This window comes from Patagioenas fasciata, chromosome 26, assembly GCF_037038585.1.
Source record: "Patagioenas fasciata isolate bPatFas1 chromosome 26, bPatFas1.hap1, whole genome shotgun sequence".
Lineage (NCBI taxonomy): Eukaryota > Metazoa > Chordata > Aves > Columbiformes > Columbidae > Patagioenas > Patagioenas fasciata.
Window position 1 is genome coordinate 5,484,372 of NC_092545.1, and position 25,894 is coordinate 5,510,265.

General features: G+C 45.1%; 1 protein-coding gene and 1 long non-coding RNA gene across 3 annotated transcripts in view; one reads left to right on the forward strand and one right to left on the reverse strand.

Annotated features, from left to right (window-relative positions):
- Window positions 1-3,479: 3,479 nt before the first annotated feature.
- Window positions 3,480-25,894, forward strand: part of LOC136112069 (uncharacterized) — a 92,030-nt gene continuing 69,615 nt past the window's right edge. For both annotated transcript variants that reach the window (XR_011735850.1, XR_010652796.2), the window contains exons 1-2: window positions 3,480-3,623; window positions 24,199-24,261. This is a non-coding gene — a long non-coding RNA (uncharacterized lncRNA). The remainder of the gene's footprint in view (window positions 3,624-24,198; window positions 24,262-25,894) is intronic.
- LOC136112068 (zinc metalloproteinase-disintegrin-like NaMP) lies at window positions 10,764-25,215 on the reverse strand. The gene is made up of 24 exons (XM_065856542.2): window positions 25,035-25,215; window positions 22,920-23,020; window positions 22,335-22,411; window positions 22,114-22,192; window positions 21,471-21,547; window positions 21,055-21,250; window positions 20,553-20,615; window positions 20,272-20,343; window positions 19,539-19,708; window positions 19,265-19,349; window positions 18,781-18,911; window positions 18,384-18,561; window positions 17,865-17,954; window positions 17,279-17,474; window positions 16,546-16,648; window positions 15,886-16,042; window positions 15,182-15,262; window positions 14,701-14,779; window positions 13,779-13,869; window positions 13,502-13,601; window positions 13,175-13,240; window positions 12,772-12,849; window positions 12,248-12,310; window positions 10,764-12,152 (listed from the first exon to the last, which is right to left on the reverse strand). The coding sequence occupies exons 1-24, from the start codon at window positions 25,198-25,200 to the stop codon at window positions 12,120-12,122; spliced, it is 2,532 nt and encodes an 843-aa protein (XP_065712614.1). The 5' UTR covers window positions 25,201-25,215; the 3' UTR covers window positions 10,764-12,119.

The following is a 25,894-nucleotide window of genomic DNA, read 5'->3' on the forward strand; positions in this document are numbered from 1 at the left end:
CTGTTGTATATCACTCTTGCAAAAATATCCCGTTTAAGAGGCGAAACTGTGTTTTTAAGGAGAACCACGCAACCTTTGAGCAGCACAAACACCTTAAGCTCTGACACGTAAAGTGATAAATTCCAGGAAGATTAATTATTTGAAATGAAGCAGCTGCAGTTCCCAATGGTTTCCAATACCTGCCCCGGAAGGACTCTCATCAATCACGCTTTTTTGAGACATTAATAAAGAGGCTTAAGGTGTTGGATTTAAGCTGAGGACGTTTAATCTCAGACCTGGAGCAGCCTGAGGTGTGTGTGTGTCCCTTCTGCAACAGGCAAGTCACTAAGACAAACCTCCTTATTAAGATTTATAGCCCATACACTCAGGCTATTTGCTGCAGATGTCCCTGTAAGATAATAGCAATTATTCTAGCCCCCCATTCCACTGAAGCACTGAGAATTAGCTCCAGTATATCTCCACTTCAACATCTCTGGCTTTGCCAAAGCTGAAGTTCTTAACGTGAAGGATTTATTAGGCATCAATTTTCTTTCTGTTGAGATTCGCCACAAGATACTGCAGAGATCAAGTGCTGCTTGTAGAAGGGACGTTTATTCTAAATAATGACCATACCTGGAATTAAAACAAAATGAGGTTTTAAAGTTTGGAGTGCTGCTTGGAATGTGTAAGGTGCAAAATGACCCTTGTCAGCCTTACCCCTGGCTGGGGACATGAGGTGACACTCCAGGCTGGATAAATTGATGGGGGTGATGGTTCCCACCTCCCCGACACGCTGACGGTGACACCGCACGTGTCACTGGGACGGGTGGGTGGAACACGGTGTCAGACAGAGCGCTGCCTGCTAAATGCTGTGTAGTGAGGCTGGGGGGTTCACTGCTGTGTGAAATTAAATGTACTTGCTTTCTCGAGCATGATCAATCATGCTATATATAATCGAGTGCTTCAGGAAGTCAAGTAATTCTTCGTGGAGAAATGATCCCTCATTATCCCTACGCACAGGTTTCTAACTTACCGGATTTATTATTTCTCTCCGAATGACCCGACCTCTATAGTATTTTTGGCTACAACCTCCTTCGAGGATTGCGACTCCATCTACACTGACAAACCTTATATTTCTAAACCATCTGTTTGGAGCCCTTTCCTTCCCGCTGTGACTGCCGTGTGATTTCTGTCGCAGCTGAAACATCTGCCAAGAGAGAGGTGTAAGGCTGCCTGCAAAACCTCTATTTTCAGGTGTCCCTGGTGTAAACGCCTTTTGCCAGAGCAACCCCTTAGTCCAGGATTGTTCAGCTCCTTGTACTCCTCTTCCTGACAATGCAATCAGTGAAAAAGTGGAAGGAAATGACAGCAAATCGTGCAGTAATGTAGTAAGGTTATGCACGCTGGGAAAGAGATTCTGTAGTTGAGTCCTATTATGCAAAATAAAGTTGGCGTGCGCAGTCCTGGGTTTGAATAACAGCAGTTTGGTTTGGTTGGGGACATTGAGCAGCGATGCAGGCGTGACCTGCAAGTGTCTTTGAGGGGATCTGGTGCTGTGCAGGCTGCAAGGCTGTTCCTGGGGTGGTTATTGGGCTGAATAAAAGCTGTAATAAGCGGGGATTTGCCGATAAACCCGGTCTTATGCTTGGACATCTCTCTATCACCAGCTTTGTGCTGAGCCCGACTGCAGCTGATGCATCGGGATCAGCACAAAGGAACAGTGACTCCTCATGCACTGCAGAACACTTGTCCTTTTTGTCCATACATTGACATTTACAGCTTGAGTTTTATGTGGTTTTACTCTTTCTTAAAAGGCTTCCAATGCAGGAGCGTGCTGCAGAACAAAAGGACAGCACATTGTGTATTTTAATTTAAATACGTTAGTACTTATAGTATTTGCTAATGCCTGCAATTAAGATCTGTTGCTATTCTCTCACTAATATCCCACAAAATGAATTAATACTAGCAGCTCCCATGGGTAACTGATTAGAAAACAACCCTCGTTCTGTTGCTCAGGTCCTTGTCTGTCAGACTCCAATCAAAAATTCACCGCAGCCTTTTCTACTCATTCAAGGCACTTTCAGATCAATCAAAGGGAGATGTAGATTCTTTATTTATTCTTTTTTGCAGACAAGGAAATGCCGCTGACATCTTGTCACAGAAAATTACCCCCTCAATTGACAGGACAGGCGGCTTGTTGGTTGTTTAACTAAGGGCTGGAAAGGTCAGGCTGCTGCGACTGTGCGGTCCAGCATTTCCACTCAAAACACCCCTCGTCCTGTGCTTGCAGGTGAACACAGCACCAAGCAAACACCCAACTTGGCATTTCTTCCTCACAAAGCATTTTTCTCAGGGGTTAATAACTCTAAATCAAATTCAGCAAGCAAGCAGCAGCAATAGCTCCCTTCCGGCTCTTCCCAGATGTGTGGATTTGGGATTAGTCCCTTATTCCCCACGAGCCAAAGGACCAAGAGTTGGGGATTGTGTACGGAACAGGAGAGGAGATGGTTTTGTGAGCGCAGATTTAATTGGCATGGAAAGGTTTCTTCCTCAGGGCACAGTTACCTAAACCTGGATGTTAACGAGTTCCCACTTTGACAGCAGCTTCCCTCGTGATTTCGGAATTATTGTGTAAAGTCGCTGCCTCACTTTCCCCATCCGGAAGGCTGAACTCCAATATGTGACTGTGCAGGGCTGTTTGAGGGACTGGTTAATGTTTTAGACCTGGTTTGTAGATCCCGCGCACCCGTGCGATGATGCAAAATTGAGGGTTAATCTCTGTATCTGGAGGGATGCCCCCCTGGCTCAGTTTCTCCTCCTCAGACCAACAGCAGTGGACAAAGGCTCCAAAAGGGGGTTGGTTCGTGAATTCCCACAAAACCACTGTTTTTAAACAGCACGTGGCTTGCCAAGCAAATCGAAGCCGACACAGATTATCCTTGTTCACTTATAAAACTCGGTTTTCAGAGATACTAAACCTGTGACATGGGTGTGAAGTGATCTGAATTTTCGACCCTCTGGGTTTGGTTGTTTTTGGCAAGCAGGAAAAGATGTTGCTCTTTAACAAAGAAGGAAATACCGTGTAATCTTGTAGAAATAGCTGTCTTTTTGAATGAATACTCTTCAAAAAATACGAAGTAAAGCATCTATATAAAGAGATTTAATTGCATTTTCCAAACGGTGCTGTTTTCCTGAAGGTCGGTTTGTAATCACCAGCACAATTAATGCAATTAATGCCTCCCGCAGCAAACGCTGCACCTCAGAGCTGAGGCTCATGCACAGGAGACCCTTTGCACTGTCAGGGTGGACAAGATGCCCCCAGGTGAGACCCGGAGTTTTAATTAGAGCAATTAACGCCTCTTCAGCACCTTTTGTGCCCCAATGTACCCAGCCACGTGACCCCTCGTGGGGGCGGGACCCTTCGGTGACAGACAGGCTCCTCAGCCAATCAGGTGCCAGGCCCTGAGGTACTGGCCCAGTTCATAATGGCGGCAGCAAGACCCCTGCAGGCCCTAGAACTCTCCAGGTCACAGAACCCTCCAGGTCACAGAACCCTTGGGGTTTTGGGGACAACAGACACCCCTCTGAGCTCAGGGTCCGGCTGATGAGACTCCCCGGGACTGAGAGCCCTCAACTGCTCCTCGGTGAGTGATTTTCTGGATGTACCCCAGTTATCCAGGTGGTTATTTCTGCTGGGAACCCTGGAGTGAAGGAGGCTTCTTGTTTATGTTTGTAGATCCTCATTATTCTTATGTGGTCGCACAGTAATAATATCCTCAACTGACATCTATACCTGTGTTTTATAATATTGTGGGAGTGCTGAGTAGTTTTGGATAAACCCTGTTTTTGATTGGTTTCTTTGTTAAACAGTTTAGGGTAAAGTCTGTTTGGAGCTCATTTCCTTCATACATTGAGTTTTTGGGTGCTTCTGACAAAATTATTCTGCCCAGGCCTCAAGTTGTCCTAAATACAGACCAGCTCTCTTCTAGAAGTTAGATCTCTGGGTTAAAATGACAGCAAAGACGTTTTGTGTCTCAGGCTTGTGTTGTATTGGTGCGTCTGTGGTTCTTCAGGTTTAATCCAATCCAGGTTTAATTCCCCTGCACCCCTTGGAGAAACCATCAGCCAGGGACCTTCCTGAGGTTGCTCTAAGGCAAAATACTGGAAATTTGGAGTAGTGGCACGTGCAGCTTGGCTGAAATCAGTCCTGAGAGCATTTAGGTGACATCGCCATGCACAGTCCTGCTAAAGCCTGGCTTCCCTGGCTCTGGGGACGATGTGCTCCGCTGGTTTGTGACACCAGCGCGATGGACCGAGGTCTCACAGGGGTTATCCATGAGGCAGCGCTGCCTGCTGACAAATTACACCGTCACGAGTGGAAGGTGACAGGCTGGTTTGTGCAGAGAAAGAAGCTGTCTCTGGGATGTTGCAGCTCGTGTTCGCTTCCAGACAGGGGTGAGATCAGGTGCTTGTAAAGAGATGTTATCTTACCTGTATCCAGAGCTTTTAAATTGAACATAAAGGTGCAGAATTTAAAGTTGCGCAGGAAAAATTAGGTAAAGCTTTGGCTTAGTCTTAACATCTTAGAGCCAAGAGTCTGCATGTGGGAGCTGGAGAGTGGAAGGTCCAAATATTGTCACCTTTTTCTGGTCTGAATAACACTTATTAACAGATTGCCGCTCTTGACCTCTCTCCTGCCTTTCCCTCTCTATGCAGACAGACTAACAGTCATGCAGACCTAGGAGGTTTGAAGCTGCAAGTCAGGTCACCAAAACCTGTGGAAAATGAGCTACGTGACTCAGGAGGATTTTCTATTGCCTGATTAGCCTCAGCCCAGCCAGAGTGTTGCACATCAGCAGCATCACTGCAGCCCTGAAAGTTGTGTCTTTGTCTTGAAATTACAGGTTCAAAACATGAGTTTTTATTTTCTGTTTGCCCCAGCCAAGGCTCCTAAAGCTGGCACGGCATGGTGAGAATAAGTGAATTTTCAGTGTTTTGCATAATTTGTGTGAGAAATCCTGGGCTCCCTACGTTGTGCCCGTTGGTGCACGGTAGTTTGCAGAATTGGGAGCTGCTTATAACCTGTGCACTGTGGTCAGATATTCAGAAGCATCTAAATGTTTAACTACCGTGTTCATCTAAATACCTTTGATTTTTCTTAGCTAAAATAGGTCATTTCTTTTTACTGTTTGCAAAATAATCCCTGCGCACACTTTGAATTATTAATTCCTCTTCATTCTGCATGTCCTTTTAAGATCCTTTCTAAAGAGAGCTTTGGAATATATCTATTGTTTTCAGGAGTCTTGTGTTTCCACCTGCTAATGTTTTTAATATAAATTCAGTCTGTCCTTGCAGATCACATTATGCAGTCTGGGCTTGATGGGCTTTTTAATAAAGTGAATATTGGGGACAGATTTGATAAAAGACATGCCACATCTAATGATGTTTAATGAAAATAAAAGCTTTGGGGTTTGGTGTCCTGCCCATTAACTTAAGTGTGATTATATTTATTGTCCGTCAGGCAGCTCAACACAAACCCAGTCAGAACATGAAATTTTAGTCTTACAGTAAAAATAGGAAACTGGATAAATGCTTTGGTTGGGGAACAAATGGGGTTTTTGAAGGTCATGTTAAGTCTGGAAATGTTGCCGCTGACTTCACAAAGGATGGAACTGGGATGCAAATATTGCAGCACAGGGAACACAAAGATTGCCAGGGAAGAAATGTGAATAACACTGCAAGTATTTCTGATTGTGGTTGGAGTCGGATATTTGTGTAACAAGATCCTGTTGTTTTCCCTGATGTTCTTTGCTTGTTTCTGGTGGTTCTTCCTGGAGATGCTGGAGTGTCTGGACGTGGCTTGTTCTGCTTCTCACGTAGCTTCCCTGGCTGTGCCGAAAACCTTGGCAGAACAGAGTCAAGACAAATGAAAACCATGATGCTTTAGAGAATGAGTTGATTTTCTTATACGTTTAGTTTTAAGAACATACTTAGATCTCATATTAAGATTTAAGGGCATTACCTTCATTGGAGTCCCCGTGACGCCGGGCAGAGGTGTCACCCAGTGCGGGTTTTCTGCTGGTGGATTTGTGGTTTAACGCCAGATTAAACCACAGCAGGCAGGATCTGCCCTTAGCAACAGCCACAGCTCGCTGGAAAATGAGCAATTTTAGCATTGCCAGCCGGGGTTTTCTTTCTCCAGAGCTTCCCAGTGACAGGACCCGCTGCACCACCCACACTTGGCAGCAGGGTCGAGCACCAGCAGCTCGCGCTTTCCCGAGCAAGGGTGGTCCAGATCCCCAGCTTTCGCAAAACCTCCCACTATCTGCCGTCTACGGCAGCTCCTGAGATCTGGTTTGCATAAATACAGTTTGCTAAACCTGTCAAAATCAATCTGAGAGACGCTATGCAACTTTGAGGCGGCTTCCTCTACCCATGACTTTCCTACCAAGACATGATGCATAAGCTCAGCAGGCCAAATATTACCACCTTTTTTTTATTCTGAGTAACACTTACTAACAGATTTATTCTTGGTGTAGAGAGGCAACTGCTGGCCCATGAATTTTTTAAACTAATTGGAGCTCCTCTGCTACTCCTCCATGTCATGGGGTACTCTGCAGATGCTCGGAAGATGCGTATATGTAACTGGTTTTTTTTCCCCTTTCCATTGGGTATAATTTGGCGTATATTTCACAAATGTCTACACTGCTTGGCGTATTTTAAATAAGTAATGAGAAGGCACTATTCTGATTGCAGCGTTCTTAGTGATGAAGTAAATGACTGTAACCGCACGTCAGGATGGCTCTTAAGGCAAGGAAACGGTGACATGAATATGGAAGAGGTGTGGAATTAGTAACGTGATCATTCAAGGGATACAGAAACCGTGATGTTGGTATGAATTTGAGCCCTCGTTACTTTTTGACCGAGGTCTTGTGTTTCCTTTCTGGTTAAATTTAAAGAGTTTTGGGTCACGTTTTATCAGTGAGGGGGGAAGTCTGTCTGCTGGTTTATAATGTCTAGACGGCTGCTGAGATGTATTGATAAGGGCACAATTAGATCCCTGTCCCCTTTTCTGTTGGCTTTGTCTGCCTTGTGATTTGTGCTGCTCAGACTTGTGGTTAGGGCGGAGACCACTTTAGCCTGGACTATTTTAGTTCTTGACTAAGTCCTTAGACTAAGCCTTGGCCGAGGAGGTTTGGTGACAACCTGGAGAGCTCAGCTAAGCGGGGTTCCCAGCTTAGCACACAGTCCAGCTGCTGAACACCCCAAAACCCCAACTCCGGCGCTTTCCCTCCCCTCTGGGACACCATGTGTGCATTTTAACTCACCCATCTTTTGGACAAAAATGGAGCAATTCTGTTAGGCCATCTGAGGTTCCCTGTCCTCATTTGGAGATCTTTTCCTGCCTGCACTCTGCAGTGGATCATTAATATTTCAGGTTTATTTTCCATTCGGCTGCGTGCCTGCAGCACACAGCAGATTCTAGCATGTAAAATTCACAGTAAATTACAGCTATCTGGGGGTGGTGATTGCCAGATGAGTCTGGCCCAGGGTCCCACTGCAGTTTCTCTCTCTCCTTCTCCTCTTTTTTTGGGTGCTGTGCTGCTGCAGTGCACATAGACCTGTGCAGCCTTATTTATTTTCCTTTGCAGGGCTTTGACATAGGGATTGTCAAACAAAAATCAGTCCCAGCAGAGCGGTGCTTCAGTAAATTGCGTCTCAAGAGGGGTGGTGGAATCAGAGGCTTTAAATGTGTGCTTTAGTGTTGTTACTGCTAGTCATTCTTGCTTTTACAGCCTCAAAAGACCAACGCAGGCCCCTTTGTGTGGGCTACTGTAAATGCACAAAAAAGAGAGTGGAGATGCAGAAAGGGGCTGGTAACTGGTCCTGGGGGCTCAGCCCAAAAATGGGGTCGGGCATCCCCTCTGCAGCCAGTGGAGATGGAATTTTGAGAGATGGGGAGAGAAGCTGGTGTCCTCATTTTGAACATGCAAAGCTGAAGCACAAGGAATATAAGGCTGGAGCTGAGTTTCCAGGTGAGCGAGGTTAACATGCAGGCGTGTGGAAGATGCCAGACTCTTCCGAAAAGCAAAGTGCCAAGAAATTCAACCACTGGCGTGGGAGTCGGTCCTGTAGCACCGTTTGGGAATAGAAGAGGGGCTGTTGCCTTGAAATCTGGCTGGAAGCTGCATGAGCCATGTCACCCAGGCAGTGGGTGTTTTTATTTGCTTTTCTCAGGTGTGTGTGTCAGGAATAAAGGTGTCAAAAGCACAGAATGGAGAAGGATGGACTCAAAAATGAGTCAGATGCTGCAGCAGAGCTTGTAGATACTCAGTTGGCATCTCTAAGGGTATGAATCACGTTCCTGTGTTTCAGTACCTTTGGCAATTTTTTTGTTGGTTTTCTCCTCTGTTCAAGCCATTTCTACCATTACGAAGCCTCCTCACAGAATGAGGATGGGTAGCAGGGATTTTTGGCTGAGCTCATTTATAAAACATGTTTAGTAATTCACTGCAGCACTCTAACGGGATGTGCCCGCTGATGGGATTCAGGGACATGTCTCTCAGTGATAACTGCAAGAAGTAACATGGAAAATACATTACTCCAGTGCACTTAAGGACGTGAAAGAATAGATTCAGTGCATGGCAGAGAGCAGCTCATTCCTCTGTGTGTGCCCAGATGTCAGAGACCTTTTCTGTATCTGCAGCATAATGGGAACGCACCTGAGCTCTGTCCCCACCTGTACTGAGGTTTGCTAGAAAAATTCTCCTTTCCCAACAGTTTTTTGACCTCTGAAGGGGGATATTTCTGTTTCTGAACTCCTGCTGAAGTTGTTTTATTCTCTTTGTTTATCCTGTTGCTTGGTGCTGTGCGCTCAGGTCTATTTGTGACCAAGTTTTCCCTCTTGTCCTGGGTACAGGCGGCTTAGACCAATCTCATGGAAACTCCTTTCCCTTTTTTAATAGCTCTCACAGACACATTTATCAATATTTCAGCCTCTCTTTTTTTCCCCTAGACCTCCTAAAGGCCGGGGCCATGCATTATGTGGAATTATTTATGGATCTGCTGTCAGTAACAGCCTGTTAATATCGGTGCCACTTTTCTGAAGATGGCTTTAGAGTGATCTGGGGGCTGGGGCAATTACTGCCCCCCAGCCATCCCAGTGCCTCCCATATCCTCAGCACCAGAGGAAGATTAGAAGCATCCAGCAATACCATACTCGGGAAGTTATCAATAAATGGGTGATTTAAGACTGGCACGTTTTAGCCACTGGTAAATGATGCTAAGCAGCTGATGTCTGAGGTTCACATTTACTAATTTTATCAGCCAGTGGCAAAGTCCATTGTAGCAAGAGCCATTAGACCGTAGGGTCTGAGTTCTTAGGGTCTGTCAGCTGGGAAATCTTAATATTTCTGTGAATTTTCACTGCTTGCACATCAGTGGATTCAACCTGCAGCCCTTTATTCACTTATTTATTAAGACTAGAATGATTTAAGCAGTGCTATGAAGCTATGAAAGATCTACTGGTATAAGGAAGTAAAAAGGGATGAAAATTCTTAATTTCAAGTTGCAAGTGACATGTATTATTAATTTTGAATAGGGCTGGTAGAACAACACTGTTTTCTGGTCAGTAAAACCTGAATCAATTAGCGTGTTCTGTCGATGGTGTCATGTTGGAAGGGTCGGGTTTAGCCTATTTATTAGTTGTCTGGTGCCTCTGTGTCTGAAAAGCTGGATGTGCTCCAGTCTCCCACTCTTCCTGGCTGATGTGTCCTTGCTAATGTCTCCTGAATCTATAGCCCAAGGTCAGAGGATGCAGTAAATTCAGAATTGATTCCTCCGAGGCGATAGCAGGCATCCCATAGCAAGAGAAGCTTCTTCTCCATGCCCCATTGCCCTCTAATGGCCAGTGTTGGATTTGCACAGCGAAGTGGACTGTCCAGAGGGCCAAATACTGTTGTGATGGTTCAGCGTGGGCTGTGTTTTCAAGTACACCCTAAAAATGTCCACAGCAGAGATTGTTTTTGGGGTGCAAAGTGCAAAAGGTTTGCTCTCTTTTGGTAGGACTGTCCCTCAGAGGGAAAAGAGGGGTGGAAGAGGGGGGTAAATTCAGAGATTGAAAAGAAGCAGAAAGGTGATGTTTCTGGAAGGGGAGATGGGGGAGTGGAGAGCTTACTCATACTAAAAAACACAGAAACAGATGAACAAACAAAACCACAATCCCCAAAGCAGCGGCAAACTGCTGTGCCCAACCCCATCTATATCTCAGGTGCATGATGCCAGTGGCTGGACCTGGATCAAACTATTGCAGTTTATAAAAAGTGTGAGAACACAGAGGGGAGCGCAGCTGATGTTTAGTGCTCTGGGGTTACGTAGTGCAGGCTCCTGACAGTCAGAGTGCTGAAGGTGTCTGTAGTTTGCCTGGGTTCATTCCTCTTGCAGTGGAGGCTTTTTGACAGTAGATGTCACGTTTGCATAGCAGAACAGTAGATTGGACCTGCAGAGGAGCCCTTTGGTATCCCTGGAAATTCATGAGTGCTCACAAAGTGGAAACCATGAAGAAACAGATTGTAAGGTGGCAGGAAAACTATGATGTAGTATCTTGTCAGCCCTTATTATAAATTTAATTCAGCTTTACTGACTAACATGGCCGTGTTTGGCAATGCCTGTGAATGATCTTTTTGGGCCAAACTGAGAGTTTTTAGGGGTTTGGCAATGTCAGAAATGATCCCACTTTACACTGTTGCCGCATGTTTCACGTGCAAATGATCATCTTTGAAAAGTTTAGATAGAACACTTTTAATACAGAAATCTTTGTAAATACATTAATTACATGGATACATTAAGTTCGTAAAAAATACCATCATCGATTCGGATCTGTGCTCGTTTTGATCCTGATCCAAACCCAAATCCAGTTCAAACCGGAACCTCCATAAAATCTGAAGTACTTTGTGTCCAGGGCAATTTTGTTTCTTTTTTTGTTCCTTGAAAAACACTTCTGTGCGCTTTAAAATAAAACTATTGATGCCAACCACATGAATAACTCCAGTGCCAATGGTCACAAGAGCATCAGTGCCAGCACCCTCACAGTGTTATTAACACCAACGCCAACAGCGTCACGCGGGTCGTGCCAAGTGTCAACAAGGCTGATGCCAACAGGAGTGAAGAACCCTCAGTACTAACCCAGTGTGCAAACCTCGCACTGCGACGTCGTCCCACAAAAACAACCCCCGTGCCCGGCCCGGTTCTCATTAGCAACTTTACAATAACACCCTGCTGCAAGATTAATTAAATGAAAGCACCAAGGTGTGCATATCCTGGAAGGGAGAAACGCTTGGGTATTTCTGGAGCTAAGAGGCAAATGAAATAAATGATTAGGGATTTTGTTGACTGTGCTTTTCTGAATTTCTCTGCCCAAGTGTTTTAAGCTGGCGCAGCCTGAGCTCCGAGCACTTGGTTTGACTCCTGCGTGCTTTGCTTCTGAGCATCTCCAGTTCCACCTCCTCAACAGAGGGATCTTATTGAACAGGTGATCTACAGATCAACGATAGAATCTGATCCAAAAGGATCTCTCCAGAACCAGAGCGTTTCCAGTGTGTAATCTTATTATTCCAAGGCTAGTTGGATACAAAGGGCAGGAAGGGTTTTCTTTTCCCAGAATTTGTGACTTACAGATGAAGGAGGAGATCGGAGTTGCTGAAGAGAGGGTCCAGAAGTGGAGCCAGAAGTTCACAATTTACAAACATACAGTAGCTGTGCTTTCCCCGATCTTCTCAGGTCTGTACCCAGAAAAGCAGAGGAGCCGCCGGGCGTCCCCGAGCAGCCACATCTACCAGTGGTAGCCCAGGAGTTAGGACACGGTCAGCAGCTTTCCCAGCTTACTCCCAGTCCACACCTCAGTGCAAGGAGCGATTCTGCTTCGTTTCCTTTCGGACGGTAACTTGATGTTGTCACCAAAGAATTCCTTGCGGTTGGAAAACCAAGCTTTTCCTTACAAAGCAGCTGTCAGTTGGTTGTTCTGTTTTTAAAGAGAGCAGGAAGACTATCTCGGTTGACTTTGCCAGAAGTGGAGGAATCAAGGGACAGATAAATTGTCCCTTAAAATTTCACGTGTCTCGATCAGCCCTGCTTCAGAAGCTTCATACTCTGGGGTTCATTGGAGGTTTTAAAGCCTACATGAAAAAGGAGTTATATCACACAGTGCCTGGGGCAGTTTCAGGGAATTACCTCCTGAAAGAATGGCTGTTCACATTTAAACTCAGGTTACCTTTGGTGGAGGTGGAGGTTTGCCTTTGGGAGCTGGGAGATGAGCAGGTTTTCTCTCTGGTGCCTATAACAAATGTATTTTAAATATCATTAGGCAGCTGCAGATGCTCCACAGACCTCAGCTGCTGCTCCTGTTATCTCATGTATTTAGTACAGCACTTTCCTAGTGGAAAAGCCAGGGGCGAATTAGATTAAGCTGGCCACATACAAGAAGACACAATAATACAAATACAAAGGGACATAGATCTTGTGTTTCAGAGACCACTGAGGTATTCTCAGTGTTTAAATTAGTCCATATCGAGTATCCATGCTCAAATAGACTGCTTAGGAAACTAAAGCACATTGTATACTCAAGGTGCGTGTTGAGGAAAGCATCTAAAGACAGTGGGATTTCAGTGTGGTTTTATAATCAAGCTGATACGTGGAATTATTTTTTTAATCATAGAAACTGAGAATGCTAATTGGTATCTGATAGTCATTTGCAACTCGGATGAAAGATGTGAAAACTTGCAGGGTTGCACTTACAAAAATCTCTTCTCTGTGAGAAGAGGGTGGTTTGGTAGAAGGAACAGGAGGTGGGGGACCTTTCGGCCTCATGACAGGCTGTAAAAATGAGAATAGAAAACATAGTGAGCATATATACATATTGTGTGTGTACCCACATGTTCCCATGGGAACGTGCAGGCTTGTGTTCTATATAAAAAGTGCATGAAGAGGGGCAAAATGATTAATTAATTTCAGAAGCGGATCTGGGATGTTTTATGCTCTCCGTCCCTGAGATAGCATCCAGGGTTCCATCTGGAGTGCAGCGATGTCCCCAGTTTTGGGGTCAGATTGTCGTTGCGGGTCTCTAGCGTGGGGTGAACTGGTACACGCTGCCTTCCCCAAAGCCAACATGAAAGCAAAGAAATTCTCTAGAAGTACTTACGCTCCGGAGCTGTGGTTTGTTCTCCTGCGGCGGAGGTACGGGCAGGAGGAGTTTCTTATCGTTCATCTGAAACAGGGAACAATTAAATGGGATGGAGCGTTGTATTGGGCTGCTCCTCTCCTGCAGACAGATGACTCTGGGACGCAGTGCCACCTGCTGTCCCCTCCCTCCTCATGCTGGGATCCACAACACTGTCCCCTCAGCCCTAGACAAGCATTTTGAAGCCCTCCTGGAAATGCAGAGCACTTCGGCTGCTGAGTTTGGAGGTTTCGACCCCTCGGTTACAGCCCCAGGGAGACCAGAGGTGTCCCAGCACCTCCCTCTCACCTTCTGGGCAGGTGCCGCCAGCACAGGGTGTTCTCTGCATCTTTGTTCTTGATCCACAAAGACTTGGTTTGTGGCTCCAGGTCCCCTTCTGGTGTGGCAGCTGTGTGAATATCACATAACTGTAAATCTTACTGAAGTAAAAAAACAAAGGTCACAGACCAACTTCCTTGGCTTTCCAGTGTCTAACTCCATCCCCTTTCAAAATCCAAACTTAAAACTTATCCAGAAGTTGCTTGGCTTTAGGTTTTTTCCCCCTGGATGGGGATAAGCGTTTTACCTCTTCTTGAAGACTCGGAAGCGGATCAGTAACACTGCGGTAGTTGTTGTGACGGCGAGGACAACCAGCACACCGGCAACGATAGCGAAACCTGTCAGGGAGAGACCGTGAATTTGTATTTCCTGAAAGATCCACTATTCCTGAGCAGTTTCCCAGCACGAACATTGGCAGACTAATTTTTTCACAAGTTCTAGACCATGTTTGTCCTTGCTGTTGCTTAAGCTTACGGCTTCTTCTCCTGCCACAAATGGTGATGGGAAGGAAAGTATTCCTGCCATTTTGGCCATATTTGAAGCCTCTGGTTATTTCTGGAGCCATCTAAACAAACCCATCCCTTTCCATCCATCCTCAGAGATAATTTCATTGTCATTCCTCTCGAAGGATGTCACCCAAAACTGTGTAGGTCTTTAGCTTTCTATACAAGTAGGACTTCACAGATTTCCCTTGACAAAGCCTCAACCAAGCCCCAATGTGGAGAGCTGATGGTGCTCGAGTGAGGACAAAATATTTAATAACAAGGGCTGAATTATTTTCCCAAACGCATGGAAATCAGTACAGAAAGCATTTTCCCTCCAAGGCAGATCAGTTAAAGGCCAGCTCCAGGCAGATGATAAAGAAATGAACTCAATTACATCCTTTGCAGCAAAACCTCTGGGAATTCGCCTCCACTCAAATTTGACAGTGAGCTGATGTGATGTCCTCGTTATCTCGGGATGGAGAAAGGGAAAACCTACTGCTCTAAATAATCTCTGGGGTGTATCGCTTCTGTCAGGTTAGAAAAGTAGCTTTCTCTAGTCATTTGTATGAGCTGCAGTGACTTAAAGGTGAGCAGAAACTGGAGATCTAGACATGCAATAGGGGTGTTTTGCTGGAGTTGAGCAGCTGGTGACACTTGGTGGTGGCACTTGCTGGTGACACTTACTGGTGAGCGCGGAGGAGCGGTCGCAGGTCGGGGGCGCCCAGCCCTCCTCGCACTGGCACTGCAGCTCGTGGTCACACACCTGGGGAGCACAAAGCCACATCTTCAGGGTGGGAATGGGACTGAAGCTGACAGTGGGAAATTTCAGTGGGTCAGGGTCCTGAGAAGCTCATTGAAGCCTCTTATTTCACCTGGGCTGAAATGTAGCTTCTGACTCCACAGCTTTTGCAAATACTTATTACTTAAATATGCTTAATATACTTAATATACTTAATACTTAAATACTGACATCAGTAAGGTCTGTAGCTGATATGCATAACGATCAGTGGCTCCTCTGCTGTTCTGAGTACAGACTGAGAAGATCGGGGCAAGTACGGCTACTGTATGTTTGTAAATTGGGAACTTTTGGCTGCATTTCTGGACCTTTGCATAATTTTCTTGTGCGTTTTTTTTAAGTGAATAGTATGAAATGCTCATGTCTTACAGCATGCCCAGGACACTTGGCAGAGCAGTTGGTCGATCTAAAGACATCTTCAGCATAGACACATTCTCCATTGCTGCACACCTGAAACAGGAAGGGCAAACATTACCGAAGTGATTTATAGCTGTCCAAACGTGCAGAGCTTGTACATTATTGTGTAAAGTGATGTGGAGGAAAAGGGGGTGTAGAAACAGCTTTGCAAATCACTTAAGCCTGTATTAGGAGTTTGTTATGTGTATATATTTTTTCATTTAACCTTTGGGTATTTTATAGCAAAGGGAGGAGACAGACATGGACAGACAATTCTTCACCCTTACCCCCCCAAGTGGAAATATATAGCAAAGAAATAGCACTCAGCACTCAGTGATGCCTAACATATCTAATGTAGAAATGATGAAAAATAGTAATATGCGCATGATCTTTTAACCCTTCATACAGAGGTGTGTGTCTGCTGCCACAAACCTTTGTGTCAGCGAACAAATAATCAGACAGCAGTCAAACATAAGGAAATTGGAATGATAGCAGTTCCTGTTTGCTTTCCAGTGATTTGTGGTGGATGTAAGGCAGAAGATACGGCAGATTAGATCAGCAGTAGTTTAGTGTCCACTTCAATCTGCCCTGTTTAAAGTCTTGTGTTGTACAAGAGCTAATGATACCAGACAGACTGAAAAAGGAGCATACAAGGGGAAAAGCTTTGCTCTACTGACCATCCCGGGCCCACATTTGGTTCCCTCGAGAATCATCCCTGGGTCTACTGCTTCATTTCTAGGAAAACTGGCTTTGCAGGACCCGAAAGTCACCAGGCTCCCGTCCCGAGGCATCTCCATCCCCCCCGCACAGAACAGCTTCCCGCACATTATATCTCTGGAAGGAGAAGGAGAGAACAACACATGGCACAGCAGAACTCCCCGAGCTGATTGTTCCTTTGGCTTGAGTTGGTTGTATCTGTAGAGGAACACACACAGCTGCAGGAAGGGGTTTTGCTCTGTGGTGTTTTCAGGTCAGTTTGCAACTAGAAGGTGGCAGGTTCTTAGTTCCTCTTGAGCTTATTAGGGACCCCACAGTAATTTGCAGAAATGAGTGCTTAACTGACCTGTCCTCAGCTTCTGAGGTTCGCCTGAAGTTCAAGTTCCCTATCCAAAAATCCCTTCCCTTGCACGCACGCACATGCAGTCGTCCTTGCAATCAGGCTTGAATATGTATCTAAACGTATATATATAGCTTTAGCACACTATTCAGATTGAACAAGAAGGGTTAAATGAACATATGTGCATCTAAAACAGCGCACTCATTGCTTCTGTCCCTTGGTTTGAATAGCAATGGGCTGTCTTCCCAAATCCCAGCAAATTCTGTAACACAGCGCTTACTTTCTTTTGCAGGGGACGTGACTGCCTTCTTCTTTTCTGCAGTATCCATAATAAACCCCTTTCTCGTTCATCCGGTAACAGGAGGCAGCACCTTCAGTAGCCTCTGAAAGAGGAGAATGCGACGGGATTAGTTCAGGTTCTCTGCCTGGCAGAACTCCTCATGTTGAATTTCCTTTACCTGCCTAGGAAATGGCCTTTTTCATGTGCCTAAATGACTCTTCCTGGCACTTCATGCGTTAATTCTGCGCTATTGTTGTGTACACGCACCAGAACCCATCCTGTGTGTTCGCTCTCTATCCACAGTGTGACACAACAGACCTTGCCTAAGAGAAGGGACGTAGGGCTGGAGATGGTTTGGGACTGGGAAGAGGCTGAGCCACCGCACACCCTCAAACGTAAAGCCATGCTAAATTTGGACGTTGTTTTGAAATGCAGACATTTCCTCTTCCTATCAAGCAAGGAATACTCTTAAAACCATCGCATGAAAGAGGGAAGACGCTTACCACTTCCCATTTCTCTGGAAATACGTTGCATTTTATGCTCTGAGCTTCAGCTCACATGATTATAAATATAAAAATAATGATAAATCGTATGCTATATATGAGAACTCATTTATATAGCGATTCCATTCCTGATTTACTAAAGGTCTTTGCTTTGTTAGCAGGCAAAACCTCCCTCTGTCTCTCTCCTTTGACTCAGAGAGCTTTGTTTTCCGATGCCGAGTTGCGCTCACCTGGTCCGAAAGCAGCTTTGCACTGGTTTTCTCGCGTCGGGCAGGTTCCCATGTAGCAGTAGCCTTGGCCGTAGTCGCAGGGGTGCCCGTTCACGCGGAACCGATCCGCGGGGCAATTTGCAGAAGAGCCGGTGCACATCTCAGCCAGGTCGCAGTCGTGCTTAACTGCCCGGCAAATAGCTCCGGATTTTTTATACTGAAGGGGGGGAAAAGCAACGCCACGCTTAACACACCCCTGCCATGCCGTTCAGAAATCACGCTGGAGCAGAGGGTGGAATTAGGGGAGGCAAATCTCATCCTCACTGCACACGTTGCGCGAGGGACCAGATTTGTATCTAATAGAAAGTTGGTTATGTCGGTTGACAAGATTTGTGCCTCGGCTTTTTGTTCCAGGAGAAAACGGATAATTAAATTCTCATTTCTCCAGGATGTTGGAAGATTTGAGTGAATTGGTGCGCTTGTCATTAGTGTCAGTAATTAGAAGGAAGGAGGACTGGAAGTTTTGAAAGGTGCGTTACTGCTTTCTTATGGTAAACACAAATATACCCTGGCCGATATGAGAAGCCGGAGATGAAAAGGCTCTTACCTGGCAGTTTTCGCAGCACTCTCCGTGCGCACACGTGGAACCCTCGGTCAGTTTGCAGGTCTCGGGGTCGCAGCAGTCGTTCGCACACTCCTGGGACAGAACCCGCGCTCAGACCCGGGGCGCTGCTCTGGTTTGCACCCCCCTGTACTGCATTCTCAACCCTCTGAAAACGTATTTCACTACAGCCGCGCCATGGCGAGCGCGTAAAGAGCACAAAGCGTGTTTGATGGTGCAAGTGCTGGTAGAAGGTGTGCGAGGAACTTGTTTCTGCTGAGGTGGTTTGTGCGTGTGGCTCTTCCCTGTTCTCAGTTCCTCTGTCAGTGCAGACTGACAAACCACACCGTCGGCTTTTCACCCTTTGGAATGTACCTTTTAGGGGTGATCAGCAGTCTGACCACAGCATCTACAGAAGTATTTCAGCCAGCTTTGAACCGGCTACCTTATAAACTAAAAAACTAAACCCAGATGCTCTACAGCCTGAATAAAACTCCATCTGATGTGATTCCCGGCCCGTGTTACCTCGGGAGTGCCGCAGTCGCATTCCTCCCCCTTTTCCACGAAGCCGTTCCCGCAGTTTGGAGGAGCTATGATGCTGTTCACATCTGGGATGTTCATTAGACATTTGGGCATGTCGCTCAGCATGTATTTCTCGAAGCTTTGGAGGCTGCAAGAGCTGAATTTCTTGGGGACAATAGAACTGTGGTGAGGAAGCAGGAGGGTTTATGTTAGGATGGGTATAGCGAGAAGTAACGCCCTTTACAAGAAAAATCAAGCAAGTGACCACCCCCAAAACTGTGGGGTCCAACAATTTCTCCGAATATATACAAAAATAATTACTCCACCATTTTGGGAACTGGCAGCTTATCCAGAGCCCGTCCTGAACTGACAGCCTCGGGTTTCCCATCGCAGCTCGTACCTGACAGTGTCCGTCATGATACAGACTCTGTCGCTGCAGGCGCAGCTCTCGGTGTCGTGGCTCATGCCCAGGTTGTGGCCCATCTCGTGGGCCAGGGTGGCCGCGACAGCCATTTCATTCCTGTTGTGGTCCTGTGGAGAAACGAACAGGCTCTGATTTATATTGTAGAAGCAGTAGGAACACCCTGGAGCTGATAGGACAATTGGTCGTCAAATGGAATGATCCTCAGTGCTGCGTAAGGACTGATATGTTGTTCAGTCCATGCATCTGTGCCACACTTTATGCTGCTTTATATAACAATAAGACACCACTAACGGACATGAATAAATCGTTAAAATTAATTTATAAATAAACACAAGGAAGATAGGCTGCCAAATACCAAACGTGTTGCACAACCAATAATTTTTGTGAATGTTCTTTGCTGGTTGAGTAAAAAGAAACCATAGAAAAACCTTTAAAAAAATAAAATAAAAATAAATCAGACCTGAATAATACCTGCAGAATATATATCACTGCAGATGGATTTGAGAAAGGCCAATCCAATCGTTGTCCCCTCCAGGTCGTAGCCCCTGTAAGGGAGAAGAAAAGCAAAGTGAAATGTGATGATGTGACCGGGAAGCGAATCCCAAGTCAAGTCTGTTGTATTAACCAGCCTGGAAAGCGTTAAACCATGCGTCTCTGCCTGGTTGGGACTGGTTTGTAGAGCGAATTCCTTGGGAGTATTTGGGAATGCAGATAGGAAGGAGAAGGAGGCGCACGTGATGAGCTGAGCGTTGTCGTTCCTTTTCCTCTTCAGTAAATCCGAGAGGCGCCACTTGGAGAAGCTGTCCAGCGTGAACCCCGCGGCGCGGCTCAGGAGACACTTGTCACCGTCCGTCCAGATTTCCAGGCCAATTAAAGCCACGTAGATGTTTATGGCCTTGTAAACCTGCAGCAGAAAACCAGCGTTTTCATTTTACAACAAAGCCAACGCTTGTCCTGGTAACGGGTTCATTTTTGTCACTTGTAACATAGGCCGCTCCAGACCTGATTTAAGTTCTCCTGCGCTTCAAAGTTGCAACAAAAACCCCAGCAAACAAAACACGAAATCTTGGGTTTTGCCCGCACTTAACTGTAAAAAATGGCTTTAAAATACTTGAAAATTCCAGCAATATATTGGAAGGACTTGCAAAAGTAATCAAGAATTGAGAATTGCTTCATTCTTTCGAAGGATTTCAATCATTGACTTCAGCAAGTGATAAGAAAATATGGTATAAATGCTGTATTATACTGTAAGAAAATACAGTATAAATCTTCCTTTCTAGGAATGTCATATCTCAAGGCAAAGAACAGGATAATATGGATGGATCTGTGAAATTCGCTTCATAAATTGCAATGAAGTTCAGTTGTCATTCTTTCCTACATGTGATAATGAAAATTCATGATGTTTGCAAAAGAAAAAGATCATAAATGTTTTCTGTTTCAATTTCCCTTGGCTGTGTTTGCTCTTACCGTGTTGACGTAGTTGACTATTCCAAATATCCTTTCTCTTACAGTTTTCACATCTTCCTCATACTTCTTATACTAAAAAAGGAAATATTGTTGGTTAGGAGAAGGAGAGGAGACCAGGGGAGATTTCCACAATCAATCCACATGGGAAATCCTGTTCCTGGCCCAAGTCGGAGGTAAAACACAGTGCAGGGCTGTGATTGTGCTCGGAGCCCAGGGTTTGGGTCAGACCTCGGAAATCCCATATCTGCTGAAACGAGAAAAACAGTCCTTTCCATACTCACCAAAGTGTTGTCGGCAACTATGTAAACTTCCAGGTATTTTTTGGCTTTCAGGTATGCTTTGATCTGAAGAAGAGAGACATTTAAATGACTTCTAAGGCCTGTTTGAGTCTCAACCGTCGCAATTTCCCTGTGTGAGTTATGAGGGTTATTTCTTTAGCCAGGTCATTTAGAATGGGCCTGCCTTGTTTGCAAATGGGGAAAAGCAGGAGAGATATTATAATTATTAAGATTATGAATGTTAGACTAGATGTTAGGAAGTATTTAATGATATATATGGGCACCTGTTAGTACAGGTGTGGTTTAACTCAGGTGGTGACCCTGAAATCTCAGCCGGGTGAGATTTTTAGGGGTTCTTTCCAATCTGATGCTGCTTTGCTGTTTGCAATCACATCTTTTCCGGAGGCGACACCAAAGTGGGATTTGTGCTCCTCACAGGGTTCTCAATTCTGCAATTCCATTTCTGACACGAGCTCACGGGACGGTGGTTTAACCCTGAACTTACTTCTGGGCTGTTGCTGGATTTGAAGATGTCGTTGATGGGGTCACCGGAATCCGCTTCCCAGGTATTATTGACCAGCCCGCAGGTTTTTATGGACTCTTGTTGGAGTTCCTCGTACTTATAGACAGCGTGTTCGTCTCTGTCTGAGGTTCCCAAGGGCTCAATGAGGTACTTCTGACCACGGGTCTCAAAATAGCCCCTAAGAAAATGAGTTAGACTGGCGTCTTTTCAATCCGCAGGACTCAAGATAGCAACGTTATTTCTAACAGAGTTTAGCCCAAATGGACCATTGCATTTCCTTCTAAGCATGAATAAAAGATAACACCACTTATTTACATCCTGATTCTACTTAAGTGGGAAGAGGTATCCTCCTAGCGTTCTGCTATTTGGACCCTTTGGGATCCAAACCCCCACCTTACCTTAGACCTCCGCAAGCACTGATGCTCGCTAAGGAATCAGCATCGTTCTGGACGTAACCTTCATAATAACAGTGATCCTGGTCAGGAGGAAAAAATTCGGTGTCAGATTGGCCTGGATCCAGTGATTTCAGGGAAAAACTCGATGAGCTACAACAAACCACAGTGTCCGAGGAAATCTCCTCTTCAAATGAAATATTAACCTGTTTGCTGTGGGATGTCATAGTTATCCTTCAACACAGTGCCCCAGGTTGTGACAAATCCAATCCTGCTCATTTTATTGTGGCCGGATTAAGGAAACACCCTTGAGTATTAACCCAGTGCTCAGATGCAGTAGCTTCAATGAGGTTAACATTAAAACATATTATTAGGGGAAGACCTTTCGTGGCTTACTTGACTTAAGGATCTCAGGTCTAATGGACGTTTCTGTGTTCTAAGAGCCTTCAAACCAACCAAACCAAACCCAAATAACCCAGGATTCTTTATTTCACTCAAGTTCCCCCCCATTGCTGCTAATCGCTTCCTTACTAATCTTGATTTAAATAATTTCCTTTCTGTCTGATATGTGCTATTATTTCACAGACCCATGAATCTCATACAGACCCCAAGGCTGCAAGTGTGAGGGAATGAACTATTTTCTTATTACCTTCATCTGAGGGCTTGTTGTTATTTGTCGACCATCATCAGAATAAACCGTTTCAGTGTAGTCTCTGGCTAAGAGATGCCTGCAAAGAGGCAAAATAAGTTGAAAGGTTGTATCTACCAAAATCCCTGGTTTACAGGAGCCCAAGTCCTGTTTCTTTGTATCCTGAGCACCCTCCAGAACCACTTACAGCGAGGAAAAAGGAAAACATGAAGCGAACCTACTTATTTTTCTGCAGGTGCAGCACGACTTCCTCCCCGCTGGCTTTGATCCCGTACTCCACCGTGTCAGCGTATTTTGTCTGCAAACAGATTGAAGTGTTAGAATATGGGCTGCTAGAATTCCTGCTACGGAGTCGCCAACCGCATCCTTTGCCTCCTCTTCCCACCCAAAATAAGTGTTCTGGCCGTTATAGAATAAGCAGGAGGTCGCTCGGTTTCATGTCTTTTAATTAGAGGAAGAAATGTAACTTTGCAAATGTGTTTCCGCAATCATGCCCCGCACATTCAGCAAAGTGCTGAAGCGGATGCTTAAATTCAAACATTTTCCTAACTCTCTTGAAGTATGTAAGACTGTGCTTAGTTTCCAGCGTTTGATTTAATTTACTTCAAATTAAAATTTCTATGGGTTGTGCAAAATCTGGCTAATATCAAACCCCACGTCTTTGCAGCAGGACAAGTACAGGGTCGCTCTTCTACGTTTTGTCTTTCATTTCATTTTGCAAGATCAGTGTCTGGCTCTGAATTCTCTTGCCCTTGAAAATTGAGGCTGCTCTCACTTCAGAAAACCTTCCCCATCTCTTTTCCTACCTCTTTGCTTCTTTCTGCATCTCTTTTATGTACTGTGCGCAATTTCCGTGGATAAACGGTTTCATATCGCTCCACTCCAGGTAATTTCTTGCTGGTGCTCCCTAGGGAGAAACAGATGTATATTTATGAAAACACAGTATTAGCTTATTAAACACTGTATTTCTCATTTGTTGAGGCTGATTCTTTTGGGCACCACTGGTTTCTCATGTGTTCTCTGCTCTGGCTGTTGTGAGACCCGATGGGAGGTTTGTTATGCTCTGCATTTGGGATGAGTTGCCAGACGTTGGCTGGTTCAGGTGTCAACACATTTGATGCAATGCAGTCTGGATTTCTTTCCCGGTTTCAGGTACCAACACGCTCGACCGTTGATGCAAGGTGCATGAATGAAGCTCTGTGGTTCTGGGAAATCAGTGACCTCCAGACCTTATTGTGTGATGACATACGAGCCAAGCCTGGCTCTAGAGCAGCGAATAAACTCCAACAGTTCACCAGTCTCGACCAAGCCGAGATTTTTCCTATAGAAAGCTTTTTAGCTGCTCTTCTCACATAAGTAGTTCAATAGGTGCGCTCTTACCTATTGAGTCAGATTGAGGGTGGTTGCTTGTGATAGCATTTGAACAAAATAATAGGATGTGGGCAATAAAGGAAGAAAATCTTGAAGAAATCCAGATGATCCCTGACCATCTTACTGGTCTTAATTGCAAGATGTGTTGTGTGTCCGAGGGGGTAGAAAGAACTTATTGAGGAAATATGGTGCTGATGAAAAGGGTTTATTTCTGTTTTCTGAGTGAACCTTGATAAAAGTTAATTTGTGGTGTGACTTGCAGGGTGCTGCGTCGTTTGAGGTTAAGAACAGCAGCTGGTGGAGAAAAGAGGGTTGTCCAAGGGGTGGATGAGCGTCCACCAAGGCAGCGCAAGTTTAAATGCCTCCTGAGCTCTTCAATCTCCTACAAAAGGTCATTTCACCTATTTGGGCAAATTCTCGAGGGCTCAGAGTACGTTTTAATGTAATGGTCACAGGGATATTTTAGGTCTCTGGGAACAGTTCTGTGCTCGGTTTGATCTCCTTGTTGCAAAGTCGTTACAAGGCCAAGTGCAGCCCAGACGGCTCAAGTTTAGGCCAGATTTGAATGGAGACTCAGAACCAAGCTTGTGCTTTTCCTGCAGTTTCATACAAATGGTATTTAGAGGAAAAGGGGTTAGTTTTGTTCTGGAATAAATCGTTTCTTAGAGGTCTCTTTTTTAATCAACTCAGTCTATTGTCTTGGTCTCGTTTCAGACATTGTCCTGAGCCCGTAGCTTTAAGGAGGAAAGAAATTCCTTGAGTCTCATACAACTGCTGGTAAGGAACAAATGATTCTGTACTTTCCCAAGAGCCTAAACCAGGAAGAGAAACAATTAGCGAGGATTTCACTGACAACAAAGGTTTGGTTTTCGTCAAGGAACAAAATCTATAACACTTTGAGCATTAGTACTGTACACATGTTCAGGTATTCTGTGCAACTAATGGAATCGTGAAGATCTGTGCCCGAATACAAATTACATGTCAAATCGTGTCTATAAAACCTGTGCGTGCTTGTGCACGCCAGGCTCTGAGAAATCTGTTCCCTGTTGACATGAATGGAAAGAAACAATGCACGTGGAGGAACAAAAGGGTGCTGTGGGAAGGTAAAGTCATATGAAAACTCATAACCTCCAGTATCACACAGATAAAAGGTTGATAACTACTTTAATTCAGGTAATGTCATTAAATGAATTCAAGTAAAAGGCTTTTATGGCCAGAATGCTGTTAGTTGTCCCGACTGGATAAATTGGCTGCTGGCTTGCAGGAGAAATACATTAATTGGCTCACAAAACTAAGCGGTTCTGGGTCGTTAGGTGCTCTATAGTTTTCCCACAAGTAAAGAATTCCTTAACTAGAGAATTTTAGGTAATCGCTTTGTACAGAAAAAGCAAACACCCCCAACTTCAGCAGTATTCTTTTTGTTTTGTTCAGTGCCTTTAAACCACTGTCCTTCGGTATTACCTACATGTTAATAATTAAAAATTCATAAAGGCTTTACGAAGTGACCCGTAGATAGCACTGAGAAAGGGTTTAAAGAAGAAAAGCTCTACCTTGTTGGAGAAAATGCAGCAGAACGACAGCAAGGAGGATTCTGGTGGCCATGGTGGTGGCGTTTGCCCGGTGTGGGGTCGCTGGGGGTCTCGTTTGGAGCCGTTCGCTGCGTGCGGTGAACGGGGAGGGAGGGAGGGAGGCGTGCGGCTTTATTCTGGTTCCCATACGAGGAAGTGTTTGCTGAAGGTGTTGCACAATTCTCAAGTCACGAAGCGTTACGGAAGTTCCTGCCGGTTCGCTCGTGTCCCACGAATCGCGAGGTATCGGTTGCTGCTTTGAAATGAACTTCCCAAACTGTTCATGGGGAAAATAAAGATAAATACATAAATAACGAGGGAGATTAAGGTGGTCCTAATGTCTTCTTATAGGCTGGCTGGCAAAAAGCTGCAGTAGAAGCGGTGGGTAGTGCTGCTGGCTCACAGAATGGGGAGGTTTTTTGGAGTTTTAGGGTAAAACAGGTGTAAAGATGGATTGCAATTCTTGGTGAATGCCATTTAATCCGTACGGAAGGGAAGGGCTCAGAGCAGCAGTAAAGGTGCATATGTAATTCTGTATCTGTGAATCATATCTGCAGTGCAAACACCGAACGGGGCTTTTGCTGCCCCTTCCACCCCTTAGTAATGTTTGCTTGAGTTCATGGGATAACAGCTGAATAAATGGGATCGAGACAAGTGAGCAATCAGGGGGAGATTTGTCTCATAATAGTCTAAAAATCTATGCTAAAGTGGTCACATAGCACAGCAAACCGTGTCACCATCCCAGGTTATGAAATAGCACTTGGGGCAAGGAATTCATTCTGAAAGCTTTGGCCATATCCCTGCCCAGTGCTCATCGGAGACCATTTCATTTACCTCGGGGT